At 43.8% G+C, this 17,259-nt stretch overlaps 1 protein-coding gene across 1 annotated transcript in view; it reads right to left on the reverse strand.

Moving 5' to 3' along the window:
• Nucleotides 1-1,081: 1,081 nt before the first annotated feature.
• The window catches only part of WDR82 (WD repeat domain 82), a 24,694-nt gene continuing 8,516 nt past the window's right edge, over nt 1,082-17,259 (reverse strand). The window contains exons 3-9 of the mRNA XM_032290087.1: nt 14,105-14,171; nt 8,092-8,191; nt 6,809-6,925; nt 6,108-6,263; nt 5,589-5,658; nt 4,584-4,726; nt 1,082-3,891 (exon numbers count right to left, since the gene is read on the reverse strand). Coding sequence (XP_032145978.1) covers nt 3,862-3,891; nt 4,584-4,726; nt 5,589-5,658; nt 6,108-6,263; nt 6,809-6,925; nt 8,092-8,191; nt 14,105-14,171 — 683 coding nt within the window. The 3' untranslated portion in view covers nt 1,082-3,861. The remainder of the gene's footprint in view (nt 3,892-4,583; nt 4,727-5,588; nt 5,659-6,107; nt 6,264-6,808; nt 6,926-8,091; nt 8,192-14,104; nt 14,172-17,259) is intronic.

Consider the following 17,259-nt stretch of genomic DNA (forward strand, 5'->3'; position numbering starts at 1 on the left):
TCAGGCAGCTCAAGTGTTGTCCTACCAGCCTGTAGGAGTGCCACTTCCTCTTTCCTCACCCCCACTACTTCACCACCCTGCCTGAGTGCAAAAAAAAAAAAAAAAAAAAAAAAAAAGTGCGGGCAGCATCCTGCGCCTACTTCTCTTACCCACATCAACTGCTGAGCCAACTTGCCCCCACAGCCTGCTTGCCTGGCTTCCCACCCAGCCTGCTGTTGTTCCTCACATCACAAGGCTGAAGTCTGGGGAGTGGGTGGTCTCTCGGTTGCAAGCAGGCCAGAGACAGAAGTGACTGCTGCAAGGGCGGCCATGCTCACCTAACTTGTTCATGTCTCCCAGCAGAGCTGAACACGGCAGCAGTCCTCCCACCAGGCCAGGAGGGGTCTCTTCCCACTTACGCAGTCTGTGTCAGAAGAGCCTATGCATGGCCTATCACACACAAGCTAGGATGTTCCCTCTGCCACTGTTGCAGAGTCCCATGAGCAATGTGGCAATGTGACAATGTGGCAAGCCCGAGGTTTTCTTGTCTGGTTCAGAGAGGGCAAGGCAAGAGCAGGAAGCAGGTCCTACAGCTCTGAGGATGCTGAACTAGAGCAGCAGCCTCCGGGCAATGGGTTACTGAAACAATTGCCTTCTGTCAGACTGGGTGCTGGGGCCTCAGAGAGACTCCAGTATCCCTGCCCTCCAGAAGCCAGGGCCTAGCAGGACAAAACTTATTCCAATTAGAGTTTGTCAATCTGGTCAAGGGTTTAGGTAACAGTGGGGAAAGCAAGGCAGCCTGAGGTATGTGCCACATAGTCTCTGAAGAGCCAGGCTGGCTCAGGCTTGCCTTTCCCAGTCACTCATTTCTGGCCCTATGGCTGTGCACTACAGCCTGGGGTTGAGGTTGGTTCTAGGGGTTCCTCCCACCAGCCCACAAGTCTTAGTTACCAAGGAGCAGTTAGAGGCAGTCCCAGGGAGCTCAGCAATCACTTCACACAGCTTTACAGCAAGTGTGAGCCAGGAGAACTAACAGGAGACAACCCAAGCCTCCCTCGAGCTCTGGGAACCAGGCAAACAATGCTACCGAAACTCAATGGAAGAGGCTGCAACCATAAAATTCTGTTTAAGACTGTAACATGGAAAAAATGTTTATATGTTAAGTACAAAAGGGACATAAAATTGTATATACAGTAGAAGGACGGCTATGTAAACACACCAAAAATCTATGCACAGATATGTCTAGGGGAACATTTAACACCAAAAGATTTAACAGTGGTAGCATTTGGGTGGCAAACTGATTCTTTGTAAAATTCCTCAATTTTCCTTAATAAGCAGTAATTACAATTGCAACGGGAAATAATTTTTTTAAAAAAGTACCCTTCTGGTTGAGCAGGGCAATGTCACTGTCAAATAAACACCAGTGGCTTTGACCCTGACTCCTAAAAAGGTGGCAAACACTGCTGCCCCACTCCTCACCCACCCCCAAGAGAGCTTGAGCACCTCTGACTCTGCCGAGCATCTGTGCAGCCCCAGCCCTCAGCATCTCCTCTTATCCCGCCTTATCCCCCCACCACACCATCTCCACTCACTTCTAGCTGTATCTTTTCCCTTTCCTTCTTAACTCAGGAACTTTGCAATCACAGGGCCCAAAGATAGAGGCCATGAGATGGCATGTTTTCAAAGAATATGGTGCCTCAGTTTTAGACAAGCAGGAACTCAAATACAATCATTTTCTTGCTGCTGGGTAAGTCATGCTTGGTGGCTGCTCTGGTTGCAGATATGTGAAGTTATGTAGCCTTTCCTGTTAACCCATGGTTCCAAGCACTCTCTCTTAACAATTATTCCTATCATGAATTTTCTACCCTGAAAAGCTAGAGGTGGGCAATCACAATTAAGATCATTTGGTTTCTAAAAGTCCTTCCTCTCTGGGAAAGCAGAGCTATACACAGTGGGTGGCATCCTGCAGATTCTAGTCTACATCTGGGAAAGGTGTACGACTCTGCAATTCACAGCCTATTCCTGCCACTGAACAGAAACTGTGATGCCTTATTTACTCCCTAACAGCTATGTAATTCTTGAGCAAGTCATAACCCCATTGTGCCTCAGCTTCTGGATCTGCAAGGAGTGTTGCCTGCACAACTGTTTAGGAACTTAGTAAAATGACTTACCACTTTCTCTGCTCTAAGAAGGCCATGAGCCAGCTGCAGCTCATCTCACTCAGCCTGGGCCTGACTAGAGCCCCTTCCTCTTCCAAGAGCAAGCAAGGAAAAGCAGCAAGAAAACAGACATACCAGGTAAATAAGAGTGATCTATCATTGGCAATGAGGCCTCAAACAAACAAAATGCTCTGGCTTAAGCACCCTATCCCACAAATGCCACAAGCCAGACACAGAAGCCATGCAGGAGTGACTATCACACACACACACACACACACACACACACGCACGCACGCACACGCACAGAGTACCACCAAGCAAAAAGGGGGCTAATACTGCAAGAGAACCCCAAAGTGCAGCTTGAGGAACACAGGGAGTCATCTCAAGACCCTCACTTAGCTGCCATGGAAACAGCAAACACTATAAGCTTTGCTTCATTCAGTCTTTCGAAATGAAAACATTAATAGGGAAAACCCACGAACACTTGCAACAAACACTATTAGCAAGGATGCAGTTTGTCTCCTGGGCTGCAGGACTCCATCTGCTTCAGCTGAACTCTCAAAAGCTACAGATGAGAGAGATATATGCATACGCACACACATATATGCATATCTGTATGCACACAGATGTATTTAAATGAAGGTGCATACACTGTGCTAAAATACAAACAGAAATCAAAGGTCATATATAGAAAGGCTAAATATGACATATAACACAGGCCTAGAACCAGCTCTTGGTTGGGAGCTGGGGAAAGGGGTGGTATCATCTGAAGACTATGTACATAATTTGTGGTGGGCAGGGAAGGCATCAGTGTAAACAACTCAGACTCACTTCACAATACTGGCCCACAGGAAAGTGTGATGTATCTCGTACAAAAATAGACTCCCACCTTGCTTTTGTACAAACCAAGCTTGGTAGGCACCCAGGAGGACCGTGGGTTTGTCTTAATGACAGGGCCCTGCACCAGGCTGCTGCTAAACCTTCCAGCCCTAGGAACTCACCTGCTACCCTCATCCTTCCCTCCCTTTCAGGCCCTTGGGGGCCGCCTTTTCCCACCCAACACCTACAGCCTGAGAGGCCTGCCCGACCACCTAGCCTCACACAACTAACTGCAGTGACTAACTGGATGGCTTCCTGCAAGCAAGGTTCTTTTGTATCTGTCCCCTTCTCTTACCCCAAGATATATGAAAACGTTTCTGTAAATGTTTGGCACCTAAGAAACATGATGGTTGTGGATAATGCCACAAGTACACAGGGAGACCCAGTAACAAGACATGCAGGGTGAGGGCAAGGGGCACTGAGCTGCCCGAGCATTTCAAAACCAGGACTGTGGCTTCCCATGCAGTTGAGGGGTAGGAGAAGGGATGTGCAGAACTGATGACTTCACTGGCTCCTCAGCAGCATATACATTCAAATTGAAGATATCTTGAGAGCCCCACTATACCAAATCGTGAGCTGGTCACTCTTCTAGCAGAGCTGGTGCAGTGACAGCTAACAAAGCTGAGTTCCAATTGAGTCTGTTGCACCAACAGTCCTTTTGAAGACGCTCAGCAAAGTAATTATTTCCTTTTGAGCAGATGTACAGCACATTGATGGGAAGGCCATGTGAAAGGATGTTCTCCAGTCCAGCCAAATGATCCAATCCCATTACTATCTCAGTCCCGTCTGAGTTTCTTCCTGCTGGCCGCCCTCACTGTACAGAAACAGCCGAGCAGCATCAGGGTCAGTCATCAATGGTGGGCAACCAGAAGGCCTAGAAGAACATAAATCAACTTAAAAAAAAAAAAAAGCCAAGCATCTCCTGACTACCAAGGGTTCTTCACATCCCACCCCACAGCAAAAATGTGCCCAATCCCAGTGGCTCTGGTGGCCCTCCCTCCTGACCAACCAACTCTGATAATGTCTCATCGCCGAATGCCCAGGCAGGTTTAGGAGATCACAGGGAAAACTGGAGCTGAGACTCACTGATCCTTTGTTCTGTTAGTTATTATCTAGGAAGAGACAAGGGCCTGCAGTTAATTCTAAGTGGTAAGTTATGACCAACTATAGAAAGTTCTGGGAATTTGGCATAAACCAAGAGGAATGGAAAACTGAAACCACAAAAGGCTGATTCAGAGTATTCTAAGGAGCAAAAAAGTTGCCAAGTGTAGCCCAGGTAGTCTGGACCTAAAATTAGGGTCCAGAGCAAAAATTGGCCTATGATCTCCTTGGAGCTCAAAGGTGATTCCAGATCACCTCTAGAAAGAAGAAAAATGAAAGACAAGACCAGCCCAGCCAGAGATCAAATAATAGGAGGTGAAATAGGGAAACCACCAGTTGAGAAACATGAACTTGGATGGCTGTCGTGTAACTATGTAGAACACAGCTTGCTGTGCTTGTTGAGGCACCCGCTACCCCAACTGCAAAGGGTCCCTGGGTGGCAGACACCTCTTACTGTTCACATACCATGTTGGAACATGCGCTGGCAAAAGTCATGAACTTGGGGTTGAATTGCAAACAGGTAATCGGGCCTGTGTGTTTACCATCCAAGACAGCTACTTTTATACCACTCTCTCCATTCCAGACATGGATCTTGCCATCCTCTGAACCTAAAGAGAATATTGAAGGCAAATGTAACAGTTCAAGGCACAATACAAAGACAACTGGAAATGAGACATGGATTGAGGTCTGAGGACAGGCCAAACTTCAGGACCCACCCCTGAGGCAAAACAGAGGGAGGAGAGGCAGTGAAGGGAGGACACTCTGAAAATTGATCTTGACTCTCGCTATTTGTTCACAGGCATGTCACTTCCCCTTTCAGTTTTCTCATCTAAAAAAAGGGCTGAATACCATTACCCTACCAACAGGCACCCACTAAAATGACTGAATGTAGGGTTGCACCAGGACATTAGTATTACTAATAAGGTAGTGCTTGTAGAGTTTAACTCAAATGTTGGTCCAGAGAAGACCAACATTAATTCCAGTTCTCTGTACAGAACTCCAAAGTCAGGGCAGTTAAAAGACATTATGTCCTTGGCATAATGTGTTATACAGAAAGCTGAGAACATCTATCAAACAGATAATAATAATAATGTCTCTGGCTCACGCCTGTAATCCCAGCACTTTGGGAGGCCAAGGCGGGTGGATCACGAGGTCAAGAGATCGAGACCATCCTGGTCAACATGGTGAAACCCCGTCTCTACTAAAAATACAAAAATTCAACTGGGCATGGTGGCGTGTGCCTGTAATCCCAGCTACTCAGGAGGCTGAGGCAGGAGAATTGCCTGAACCTAGGAGGCAGAGGTTGCGGTGAGCCGAGATTGCGCCATTGCACTCCAGCCTGGGTAACAAGAGCGAAACTCCGTCTCAAAAAATAATAATAATAATAATAATGTCTCAGTTAATAATTTAAACAAAGAAATGCATATAGTACCAGAGAAATAACCCCCACAGGGGATAAAGGAAACTCACCAATCATAATAAACTGAGAGTCTGGAGTAAATGAAGCCTCCAGTGTGACAGCTTTGCTGTTGGCATAACCCTAAAACAAAACAGAGCAATTCTTTTGTTGTTACAGGGCCATCAATAAAAACAGCTGCCTACAAACACTGACTCAGCACATGCATCACATTCCTTTCCATGAAACCCTTTCCTTGTCACGTACTATACCACCAAGCTTCCAAATGTGGTTGTCATCCTTTACAATCCACTCCCACCCTCAACTCTGTATTCAGGTATACTCAAGGAGGCAAGAAAACTTTATTGTTAGGAAATTATTTTATATCTAAATACCAAACTTGGGTCACTTGGTGAGAAAAGAACGTCTACAGAATCCAAGGGAAGTAAGTTCATTATCAGGAAGAAAATGCAAGTGCATGCCTTTATCGGTAAGTCAAGAGTAACTGCTGGTCTCTACCAACCAGCTAACATAATTCTTAGCACAGGAAGTATGAGCATGGAAACAGCCATGCTCGAAGGCTGTCAGCTCACCCCAAACGTATGCATCACCACTCCTTTGAATGCATCAATGAGACGAATGAAGCTGCCGTTGGTGGAAATGAGGATGAGCTTGCCATCATTGCTGAATTTAAGTCCTGTCCACTCACAAGTTCGATCATATTGCATCTTAAAGGTGGCAAATGGCCCCTGCAAAAGATAAAAAATAGTAGCCCAGGCCCAAGGCATATTAATTATTTCTTCTGCCCGAGCCAATTCCCATCCTATTCCTTTAGATTCCTGTTTGACTAAGGAAAGCAGAGAATGAGTTACTTCTCTGCCACTCTCTAATATCTACCATATTTTTCCTTTCGTAGAAAAGGCTCTTACAGGGCCGGGTGCAGTGGCTTATGCCTGTAATCCCAGCACTTTGGGAGGCTGAGGTGGGTGGATCACATGAGGTGAGGAGTTAGAGACCAGCCTGACCAACATGGTGAAACCTCATCTCTACTAAATATAAAAAATTAGCCGGGCATGGTGGCGCATGCCTGTAATCCCAGCTACTTGGGAAGCTGGGGCAGGAGAATCACTTGAACCCGGGAGGTGGAGGTTGCAGTAGGCTGAGATCACACCACTGCACTCCAGCCTGGGCAACAAGAGCAAAACTCTGCCTAAAAAAGAAAAGGCTCTCATATGTCTACTTCACCCTTAAAACTTCCATAATATTAAGATAGCTCAAAGATTCAAAGATTTACCTTATCAAAAGAACGAAGGTCATAAAGTTTGACCATTTCAGAGTTAACACCTGCAGCGAAAATTAACCCTTCTGGATCAAAAGAACAAACTGGTTTCCCCTGCAGATGCATGAGGCCCTAAGAGAAAAGAAGTAAGAAACACACTAAAACACAGATAACACAACCATACCTAGAACGATCAGACTGCTCGTATAATGGGGAAAAAAAAATGAATCCAGAACCTTACCACTATATAATTTACTTTTCCCAATGAAAACTAAGAAAAGCATACAAACACATATCAGCCTACCTACAGAATAGAAAAAGCGAACGTAGAACTAAAATGTAACTTTTATAAAACAGGTCTCCAGACAACAATTTCTGATCACCCCTATCTACACAACATTATAGACACAGAGTTCAAATAATAATAAATCCCTTGAAGCTAAAAGTTCTAGGAACACTTTTGAAAACATTAAGCCAGCTGGGTATGGTAGTGGCTCACGCCTGTAATCCCAGCACATTGTGGAGGGGGGCCTGAGGCAGGTAGATCACCTAAGGTTGGGAGTTCGAGATCAGCCTGACCAACATGGTGAACCCTGTGGCTACTAAAAATACAAAATTAGCTGGGACTGGTGGCACATGCCTGTAATCCCAGCTACTTGGGAGGGTGATGCAGGAGAATTACTTGAACCCAGGAGGCAGAGGTTGCAGTGAGCTGAGATCAAGCCACTGCCAGGCCAAGGAGAATGAAACGGTCTCAAAAACAAACAAACAAACAAACAAACAAAAAAAAACACCTGGGCATGGTGGCTCACCCCTGTAATCTCACGCTTTGGGAGGCCGAGGTGGGCAGATCACAAGGTCAAAAGATCAAGACCATCCTGGCCAACATGGTGAAACCCCATCTCCACTAAAAATACAAAAATTAGCTGGGCATGGTGGTATGCACGTGTAGTCCCAGCTACTCAGGAGGCTGAGGCAGGAGAATCGCTTGAAACTAGAGGTTGCAGTGAGCCAAGGTCGTGCCACTGCACTCCAGCCAGGCAACAGATCAAAACTCCATCTCAAAAAAACAAATAAACAAAAAAGCCCATTAAGCCATAGTGTACAATGCAATCTGTACTACATTAGAGTATTTGCTTAGCAGCTACCAACTAGGAAAACAGATTTTCTCCAAAGTTTAAAAAGACCCTGGGATTCCAGAATGAAACCATTGTTTTCTCCCTTCATTGAGAGGTACAGTTCATTATAGTGCCTACCACAGAAAATGCTCAAAAAGTGTAACGGTGAGGTACCATTACCTGGCAGTTAGGAGACCGGAGATCCCAGAGTCGAATGGTCTTATCAAGAGACCCAGAAATGAAAGTGTCATCCACAGGTGACATGGACAAGGCCACCACCCTGCAATACATTGAGATAAATAGGAGGTGACACAAAATATTAGCAAAAATTGGATGTGAATTCTAAACCACCCTGCCTACCTATATATATATAACCTGTTCTCCCAAAATTGCCATTTTAAGAAACACACTGAAACACACATACCACAACCATATCTGGAATAATCAAAGACAGCTAGTATAATGGAAAAAAAAAAAAAAAAACCCAACAATTTAAAGCTACAAAATAAAAATATATGATTCCAATGCAAATCAAAACCACACGAGCTACTACTCCACACCCTCTAGAACAGCTATAATAAGAGAGATAACATGTGTTGGTGAGGATGTAGAGAAATTGGAGCCCTCATACATTGCTAATGGAAATGTAAAAATGGTACAGTTGTTCTGGAAAAGTTTTTCCAAAAAAACAGAGTTACTATATGACCCAGAAATTCCACTCCTAGGTATTTACCCAAGATAACTGAAAATATATATCCACATAAAAATATACACATATGCTCACAGCTGCATTATTCATAATAGCCAGAAAGTAGAAATAACCCAAATGTTAACTAATGGATGGACAGACAAATTGTGCTATATCTATACACTGGATTTGGCAATAAAAAGGAATAAAGTACTGCTTCACGTGACAACATGGATAAACCTTGGGAACACCATGCTAAGTAATTAAAAGAAGCCAGGCACAAAAGATCAGATATTAACTGATCCATTTACATAAAATGTCTAGGATAGGCAAATCTATAGAGACAGAAGTAGATCAGTGGTTCCCAGGGGCTGGGGGAGTGATTACTAATGGGTATAGGGTTTCTCTTTGGTGTGATAAAAATGTTCTGAAGTTAGACAATGGCAATAATTGTCCAATTTTGCAAATATAGTAAAAACCACTGAATTGCACATTTTTAAAGGAATCATTTACAGTATGTAGACTATATCTCACTTAAAAAAATACAAAAGCACGATTCCTTATCAAATGTTTGAGGACTACACAGATGTTCTCAAACCTGAGGGGCATCAGCATCACCTGAAGGGTGGGTTGAAACAGATTGCTAGGATCTACTCCCAGAGCCTCTACTCCAATAGGTCTGAGTTGGGGTCTGTGAATCTGAGTTTCTAACAAGCCCCCAGGTGATGGGTGAGGCTACTGTTATAGGTACCTCGCCTAGAGAACCACAAGCCTATGCTAACAGCAACTGCATTCCTGATATGGTCCCCTTTTGTAGATATACCCTCAAGAGGCACTCAATTAAAAACATTTTCTTCCAATGTAACTCAACTAACATCTGTACCAACTCCTCAACTTAAAATTTTAAAAGATATTGTTAAAAGCTAAAATTTCCTGGGAATGCTGAGGAGGTAATAAAACATAACGAGCAGGCCAGGCATGGTGGCTCATGCCTATAATCCCAGCACTTTGGGAGGCTAGGGCAGGTGAATCACCTGAGGCCACGAGTTTGAGACCAGCCTGGCCAACATGGTGAAATTCTGTCTCTACTAAAATTACAAAAATTAGCCAGGCCTGGTGGCGTGCGCCTGTAATTCCAGCTACTCAAGAGGTTAGGGTGGGAGAATCACTTGAACCCAGGAGGCGGAGGCTGCAGTGAGCTGAGATCGTACCACTGCACTCCAGCCTGGGCAACAGAGCAAGAAACTGTTTCAAAAAAACAAAGATCAGAATGAGCAGAACACATGTGGACATGTAATTTTATGGCATTCAGCCCAAGAGCTCAGAGGAGGTACAAGACTCTATGCTAAGAAGTACAGGAAACACACGAACAATGAGCAGAACACATGCAAGGACCTTGACTAAAAGGAAGCTTAACTGTCCAGTCCACACGACTGCAAGAGAACCAGAGAAGGCTTCTGGAAGATACAACATCTGAGGTGGAAAGAATTTCAAAGGGAGACAGACACCTTTCTGAAAGGTGCCAGACAGGAAGGCATAAGGCCCACGTTCAAGAAGTAGCTCAGCCGGGCGTGGTGGCTCAAGCCTGTAATCCCAGCACTTTGGGAGGCCGAGGCGGGTGGATCACGAGGTCAAGAGATCGAGACCATCCTGGTCAACACGGTGAGACCCCGTCTCTACTAAAACTACAAAAAATTCAACTGGGCATGGTGGCGTGTGCCTGTAATCCCAGCTACTCAGGAGGCTGAGGCAGGAGAATTGCCTGAACCCAGGAGGCGGAGGTTGCGGTGAGCCGAGATCGCGCCATTGCACTCCGGCCTGGGTAACAAGAGCGAAACTCCGTCTCAAAAAAAAAAAAAAAAAAAAAAACAACAAAAGAAGTAGCTCAGAGTTCACCTTAATGGGAATTGTAGGAGAAAATGCTGGGAAAATGGGTCAGAGCCAGAAGGGGCAGAATCTGACTATAAGGGGAAGGAGCAAGGAAAATGTAGAGAATCATTAAGGGAGGTTGTGAAGCAATGTAAGAGATGGGATGATTAATCAGGAGCTAACAATAATTTACCTCACAGGGCATGAGCCAGGGCAGATGCAAAGCACAGAATACAGAGGAAAGTGACATATGAGGTTAAACCTAGGTAGAACTAAATAGTTTAACAACTCACTGGATATGATGACAAGGAAAGAAAAGTGAACTGACAACAGATGTTTTGAGCCAGAATTGGAAGAGACAGAGATGAATAAATATGAGGAAGGCAGAGAGGAGCTGGTCCAAAGAAAATAATCACGACGAACGGAGTATTGGACCTGTAAGGTAGGGGCACAGAAGAGACAGCTACACAGATGTGTATAAAACATGTAGGTAGGGCTGAGAGCGGTGGCTCACACCTATAATTCCAGCACTTTGGGAGGGCAAGGCGGGTAGATCATGAGGTAAGGAGATCGAGACCAACCTGGTCAACATGGTGAAATCCCGTCTCTACTAAAAAAAAATACAAAAATAAGCTGGGCACGGCAGCAGGCGCCTGTAATGCCAGCTACTCGGGAGGCTGAGGCAGAATAGCTGAATCAGGGAGGTGGAGGTTGCAGTGAGCAGAGATCACACCACTACACTCCAGTCTGGTGACAGAGCCAGACTCTGGTCTCAAAAAACAAAAACAAATACAAAACAAACAAACATGCAGGTGGGGCCAGGCACGGTAGCTCACGCCTGTAATCCCAGCACTTTGGGGGGCCAAGGCAGGCAAATCACTTAAGGTCAGGAGTTCAACACCAGCTTGCCAACACGGTGAAACCCCGTCTCTACAAAAACACAAAAATTAGCAGGGCATGATGGTCTGCGCCTGTAATCCCAGCTACTCAGGAGGCTGAAGAAGAATCACTTAAACCCAGGAGGCAGAGGTTGTAGTAAGCTGAGATGGCACCACTGCATGCCAGCCTGGGTGATAGAGCAAGACTCCATCTCAAACAAACAAACTTGCAGGTGGAAGGTGGTCTGAAATTCATAACAGACATGAGCTAAAAATACTGATTTGGGAAGCAACCTGAATGGAGGTGAATGAATAAAATCAGTGATGGAGATAGAAAATCACAAGAGAGTGGATAGAGTATTTGTTTACTTTAGAGTCAAAATAGAGGCCGAGAATTACAAGAACTAAAATGGGAAAAGTCACCTGCCACGGTAAAGTAAGTTTACTGAGAGGTTAAGCACCAAGAAAAGCCTAAAACAGTGAGTTTAAACGAGAGGCAGCAGGGAACGAAGGAAAAAGGTTTGGATAAAGCCTCGTAGATGACTCTGGGACTAGTGTAAAAATGATTTCAACAGTGAACATGTGTGAAGAGGTAGAGATGAGAATGTGCAGATCATTCTTTCAAGTTTGGTAGTGAAAAGAAGTGAGTTATATGGTCAATAAGTAGATTTAAGATAAGAAAGACCAAGTAAATTTGTAGGAGCAAGGAAAAGGCCAATTAAGGAGATGGAAGCAAACAGAAAGAGGAATGTTTGTTTTGTCAAAGAAAGGCCACTGCTTTTTTCAAGGAAAGGATTCCAAGGAAGAGAGGAATTTAGGTGGAAAGGATAGATGTTTAAAAAGAACTTTTATTTTTGGAGACAGGGTGGATACTGTGGCACAATCATGGCTCACTGTAGCCTTGGCCTCCCAGGCTCAAGCGATCCTCTCACCTCAGCCTCCCAAAGTGCTGATAACAGGGCCTGAACCACCACACCCAACTGAAAGAATTCATTTTGTGAGTAGCCTTCATTTTCTCATAAATGGAGGGACAAAGTCATCTATCAAAATCAGAGGTCAAGAGATTGAATAATTGGGAAGATTGGAAAGCATCTGAAACAACTGCCATCAACTCTTAATTACAAATAGTACATTTGGGAACACTAATTGGAATACAAACAAGCAAAAACATCTACTTATCATGAGCCATCATTTGTCTGAAACTACACAGTAACCACTGGCTGCCAACATATTTCAGCAACACAAATGGCCTGCCCGTTTTTTTTTTTTTTTTGAGACAGGGTCTCACTCAGTCACCCAGGCTGGAGTGCAGTAGCGCCACCTTGGCTCACTACAGCCTCTGTCGCCCAAGTTCAAGCGATTCTTGTGCCTGAGCCACCCGAGTAACAGAAATTACAGCTGCGTACCACCACTCCCGACTAATTTTTGTATTTTTTCTAGAGAGGAAGTTTTACCATGTTGCCCAGGCTGGTTTCCAACTCCTGGTCTCAAGCAGTCTGTCCGCCTTGGCCTTCCAAAGAGCTGGGATTACAGGCGTTAGTTACCACGCCTGGTCTGGAAGTGCAACTTCTAACAGGAGGCTCTCATACCATCTCCTGTCAGGGCTCCATACCATTCAAAACCATCCTGGGTTACCATACATTTGCAAATGGACGCAGGAGAAAATCCCCCAAGTGATTAAAATATCATTCAGGGGAAAATATGTTTAACATTCAAACAAAAGTTGAAAAATTAGAGAAAAAAGTAATGGGCATTGGGGTGAAGAATAGAGAGAAGCAACCTGCATTACAATATAGAAAAAGGGGCCAGGCGTGGTGGCTCACGCCTGTAATCCAAGCACTTTGGAGGCCAAGGCGGACGGATCACCTGAGGTCAGGAGTTCAAGACCAGCCTGACCAACATGGTGAAACCTCGTCTTTAAAATAAATAAATAAATAAATAAACAAAAAAACCCACACACACACACATATATATATATAAAGGAAATAAACTTCTTGATTTTTAAAAAAGGACTTTTCTTTTGCATCCTCATTAAGATCTTCAAATGGAACATTTTTATGTAGGAGCCTGCTGAAATGAGGGCCATTTATATATGAGGCCATATATATTGGAAGGCCTCATAAACACAAATAGTCCTTTATTAAGGGATATCTGAGATTTGGTATTCCTAAATGCCAAATCTAATTTTTATTACCTAGGTTTTCACTGAATATCTTTAATCCACATTATTTTTTCTAGTTTTATACATATAACTAGAATATGTATATATTTACATAACTAGAATATATGTATAACTAGAATATATATTCTGTTGTCCAGGCTGGAGTGCAGTGGTACGATCTCGGCTCACTACAACTTCCGCCTCCCAGGTCCAAGCAATTCTCCTGCCTCAGCCTGCTGAGTAGCTGGGATTACAGGCACCCGCCACCAGGACCAGCTAATTTTTGTCTTTTTAGTAGAGATGGGGGTTTCGTCATGTTGTCCACCCATCTCGGCCTCCCAAAGTGGTGGGATTACAGGCGTGAGCCACCGTGCCAGGCCTAGTCATATTTTAACTGAGTTATCTCTGAACACCTATCCCTGCACCTCTACAACCTCAGTAAATCAAGAGTTGACTATTTAAAAGAAGATGAAGAAGAATGCCAAACAGTAGTGAGGAAGTAGCTTCAGTTCACTAACAAGATCTCTCTAGCCTTCTATTCTCTGGGTAAGCTAAGGGATAAAAGAACTATCTGCTTCTATAATACGTGGGTCTTACCTTTTGCTATGTCCAGGAAAGTATCTGATGTATTTGTTGTCATGCAAGGACAAGTAACGAATAGTATCTGTAAAAAGACAAAAAAGGTATAATGATATCATGCTATTTAAAAGAAATTTACTTTGCATTTTCATCTTGAAAAGACAAGGTCAAAGAATCCATTGTATCCTATATCCCAAGCAAGGCATGAATAAATAATGGTGAATAATTCTACTTTGCAGCTGAAGAGTGGGCATGCAGATTTCACCTAACTCAAAAGCGGAGTTCTTAAGTTGACGGCATAGAAAACAGTGTCTGAAATCACCTTTTATTACTAATTTGGCTTCTTCATAATTACAATGCAACTTGCCCTGCAAATATACCCTGGCGGGAAAAAAAAAAAAAAAGCCCACAAAAAGGCACACACAATAATTTTAGATATTGGTCTAGTGTCCACAGAATGGCAAACCTTAAAGAAAAAATAAAATATGTGGCTGTTGAGCAAACAGGCTCAAAGAGGTGAGCAGCCATGGGAATTAAACTGAAGATCAGGTTGAACCCTGGCAGCAGTTTTTATCGAGTTCTTCATCAGTATGTTGACCCAACCCCAACATATTTGAATTCTTTAATTGGATACACAAATTACAATGAAAATAAACAAAAGAAAGTTAGAGCCGAGCGTGGTGGCTCATGCCTGTAATCCTAGCACTTTGGGAAGCCGAGGTGGGTGCATCACCTGAGGTCAGGAGTTGAAGACCAGCCTGGTCAACATGGTGAAACCCCATCTTTAAAAAGAAAATTTTTAAAAAAAGAAGAAAGTTAGAGAAGTGATATCGAGGTCTGGGTTAAGATCTTAAGACGTTAAAAAAATCAAATTCTTATACCAATGAGTAATAGCAGTGAGATTTTGACAATATTAGAGAAAGGAACAATCAGAGATTTGTGCTTGGGGAAAGTAAGACAAACACTCTTAAAAAACCAAATGAGGGCCGGGCGTGGTGGCTCAAGCCTGTAATCCCAGCACTTTGGGAGGCCGAGGCGGGTGGATCACGAGGTCAAGAGATCGAGACCATCCTGGTCAACATGGTGAAACCCCGTCTCTACTAAAAATACAAAAAATCAGCTGGGCATGGTGGCGCGTGCTTGTAATCCCAGCTACTCATGAGGCTAAGGCAGGAGAATTGCCTGAACCCGGGAGGCGGAGGTTGCGGTGAGCCGAGATCGCGCCATTGCACTCCAGCCTGGGTAACAAGAGCGAAACTCCGTCCCAAAAAAAAAAAAAAAAAAAAAAAAACCCAAATGATTCTATCTGAAAGAATAACAAACAAAAAAGATAGTGGCAGTAGAGAAATGAAGTGCCATAAAGAATAGAACTGCAAAATAGAAAAGTATTATCCCCTTAAAAAGACTAGGAATAAGGAAAAATTGTTGAGAAACAGCTAGGAAAAAATGGTGCCAAAATGCAGAAAGAAAAGCATGGAAAGAACATTCTGAAGGCAAACAGAACATAGGAATAAAGGGGTTGAAAGCATCAAGTAATCTCAGGGGTTCACAGGGGTGCTTTCTAGTAAGAGGGCGTTTTATTTGGGAGGGGGAATAGGGGAATGGGATATTTGTATGTTCCATAACTTGAACACTACCCAATTTTCCTTGAAAACATCTTCAAATTTCTTGAACGATAACTACAAAGTATTTCTGGTTATTCTACTGCTAACGATGACTCACCTGCCCTAAGAAGAAAAAGACTTCCTCCCCATTACCTGGTTTCCCAGAGATGAGCAGGGTGATGCCATCCTCTCAGCCCCACTTGGCAGCTGGTGCACTGTTCCTGGCAAGGCAGTGGCCTGTACAGTTATCTCCTGTACCGGGTGGTATCATAGACCCTCAAACTGTACAAACTACTACCTCAGCCTGGAATCAGGCAAAAGGAAATGGAGCGCTGGAGGAACTCTTCAGGATGCACTTGAGACAGGAAAGGGAACATCCTCATAGCAGAGGCCTGGCAGCAAAGCTACAAGTGCCACACATTTGCCTCATCTTGTACCACATTTGCAGAATCCTCATTTAATCACACAGTAAAACAGCCCAACAGAAGAAATAAACCAGTCATTCAGATGATCACATAGACATGGTTTCCTCAGGACCCTAAGGTTTTACATTCTTGTCCAAACCATCAACTACACTGCTTCCTTAGAAAACCACTTCTGAAACAGAGGCATGAAAAGTAAAAACGATATACTTACTAAAACTCAAATACAGGCAGAAGAGTCTCATTTAAAAAAAAAAAAAAAAAAAAAGAGAAAATAAAGAAAGAGAAAAGGACTTCCGCTCATTCTGCTCTGAGATAGGCACAGCCAAATAGCAGTGTAAGCTATCCTTGTGGAATGACATTACAAAAGTCTTTTTTTTGTTTGTTTTTGTTTTTTGAGACGGAGCCTTGCTCTGTCACCTAGGCTGTAATGCAGTGGTGTGATCATAGCTCACTATACCCTAGACCTCCAGACCTCAAGCAATCCTCCCATCCTCAGTCTTCCAAGTGGCTGGCACTACAGGCAAGTGCCATCACACCTGGCTAATTTTTGTATTTTTTGTAGAGATGGGGTTTTGCCACATTGCCCAGGCTAATCTCAAACTTCTGGGCTTGACTGATCCATTCTCCTTGGCCTCCCAAAGTGCTAGGATTACAGGCATGAGCCACTATGCCTGGCCTAAAAAAAAAAAAAAAAACTTACTGCAAAATGTGAAATGATCATCAGTAAATCAGTCAGCTAAGTTTTAAAAAAATAATCCTGGCTGGGTGTGGTGACTCACACTTGTAATCCCAACACTCTGGGAGGCCGAGGCGGGCAGATCACGATGTCAGGAGATCGAGACCATCCTGGCTAACACAGTGAAACCCCATCTCGACTAAAAGTTCAAAAAAGTACCCAGGCGTGGTGGCACATGCCTGTAGTCCCAGCTGCTCAAGAGGGCGAAGCAGGAGAATCGCTTGAACCCAGGAGGCGGAGGTTACAGTAAGCTGAGATAGCGACGCTGTACTCCAGTCTCGGTGACAGCAAGACTCAGTCTCAAAAAATAAAATAATAAACAAAAAATAATAATAAATAAAAAGAATACTAACATGAAAATAAGTGTTAACAGTTCAGTTACCAAGATAATCTGTTAACTTAGGACTT

Source organism: Sapajus apella, unplaced genomic scaffold (genome assembly GCF_009761245.1).
Source record: "Sapajus apella isolate SASKATOON/1434 unplaced genomic scaffold, GSC_monkey_1.0 scaffold23, whole genome shotgun sequence".
Lineage (NCBI taxonomy): Eukaryota > Metazoa > Chordata > Mammalia > Primates > Cebidae > Sapajus > Sapajus apella.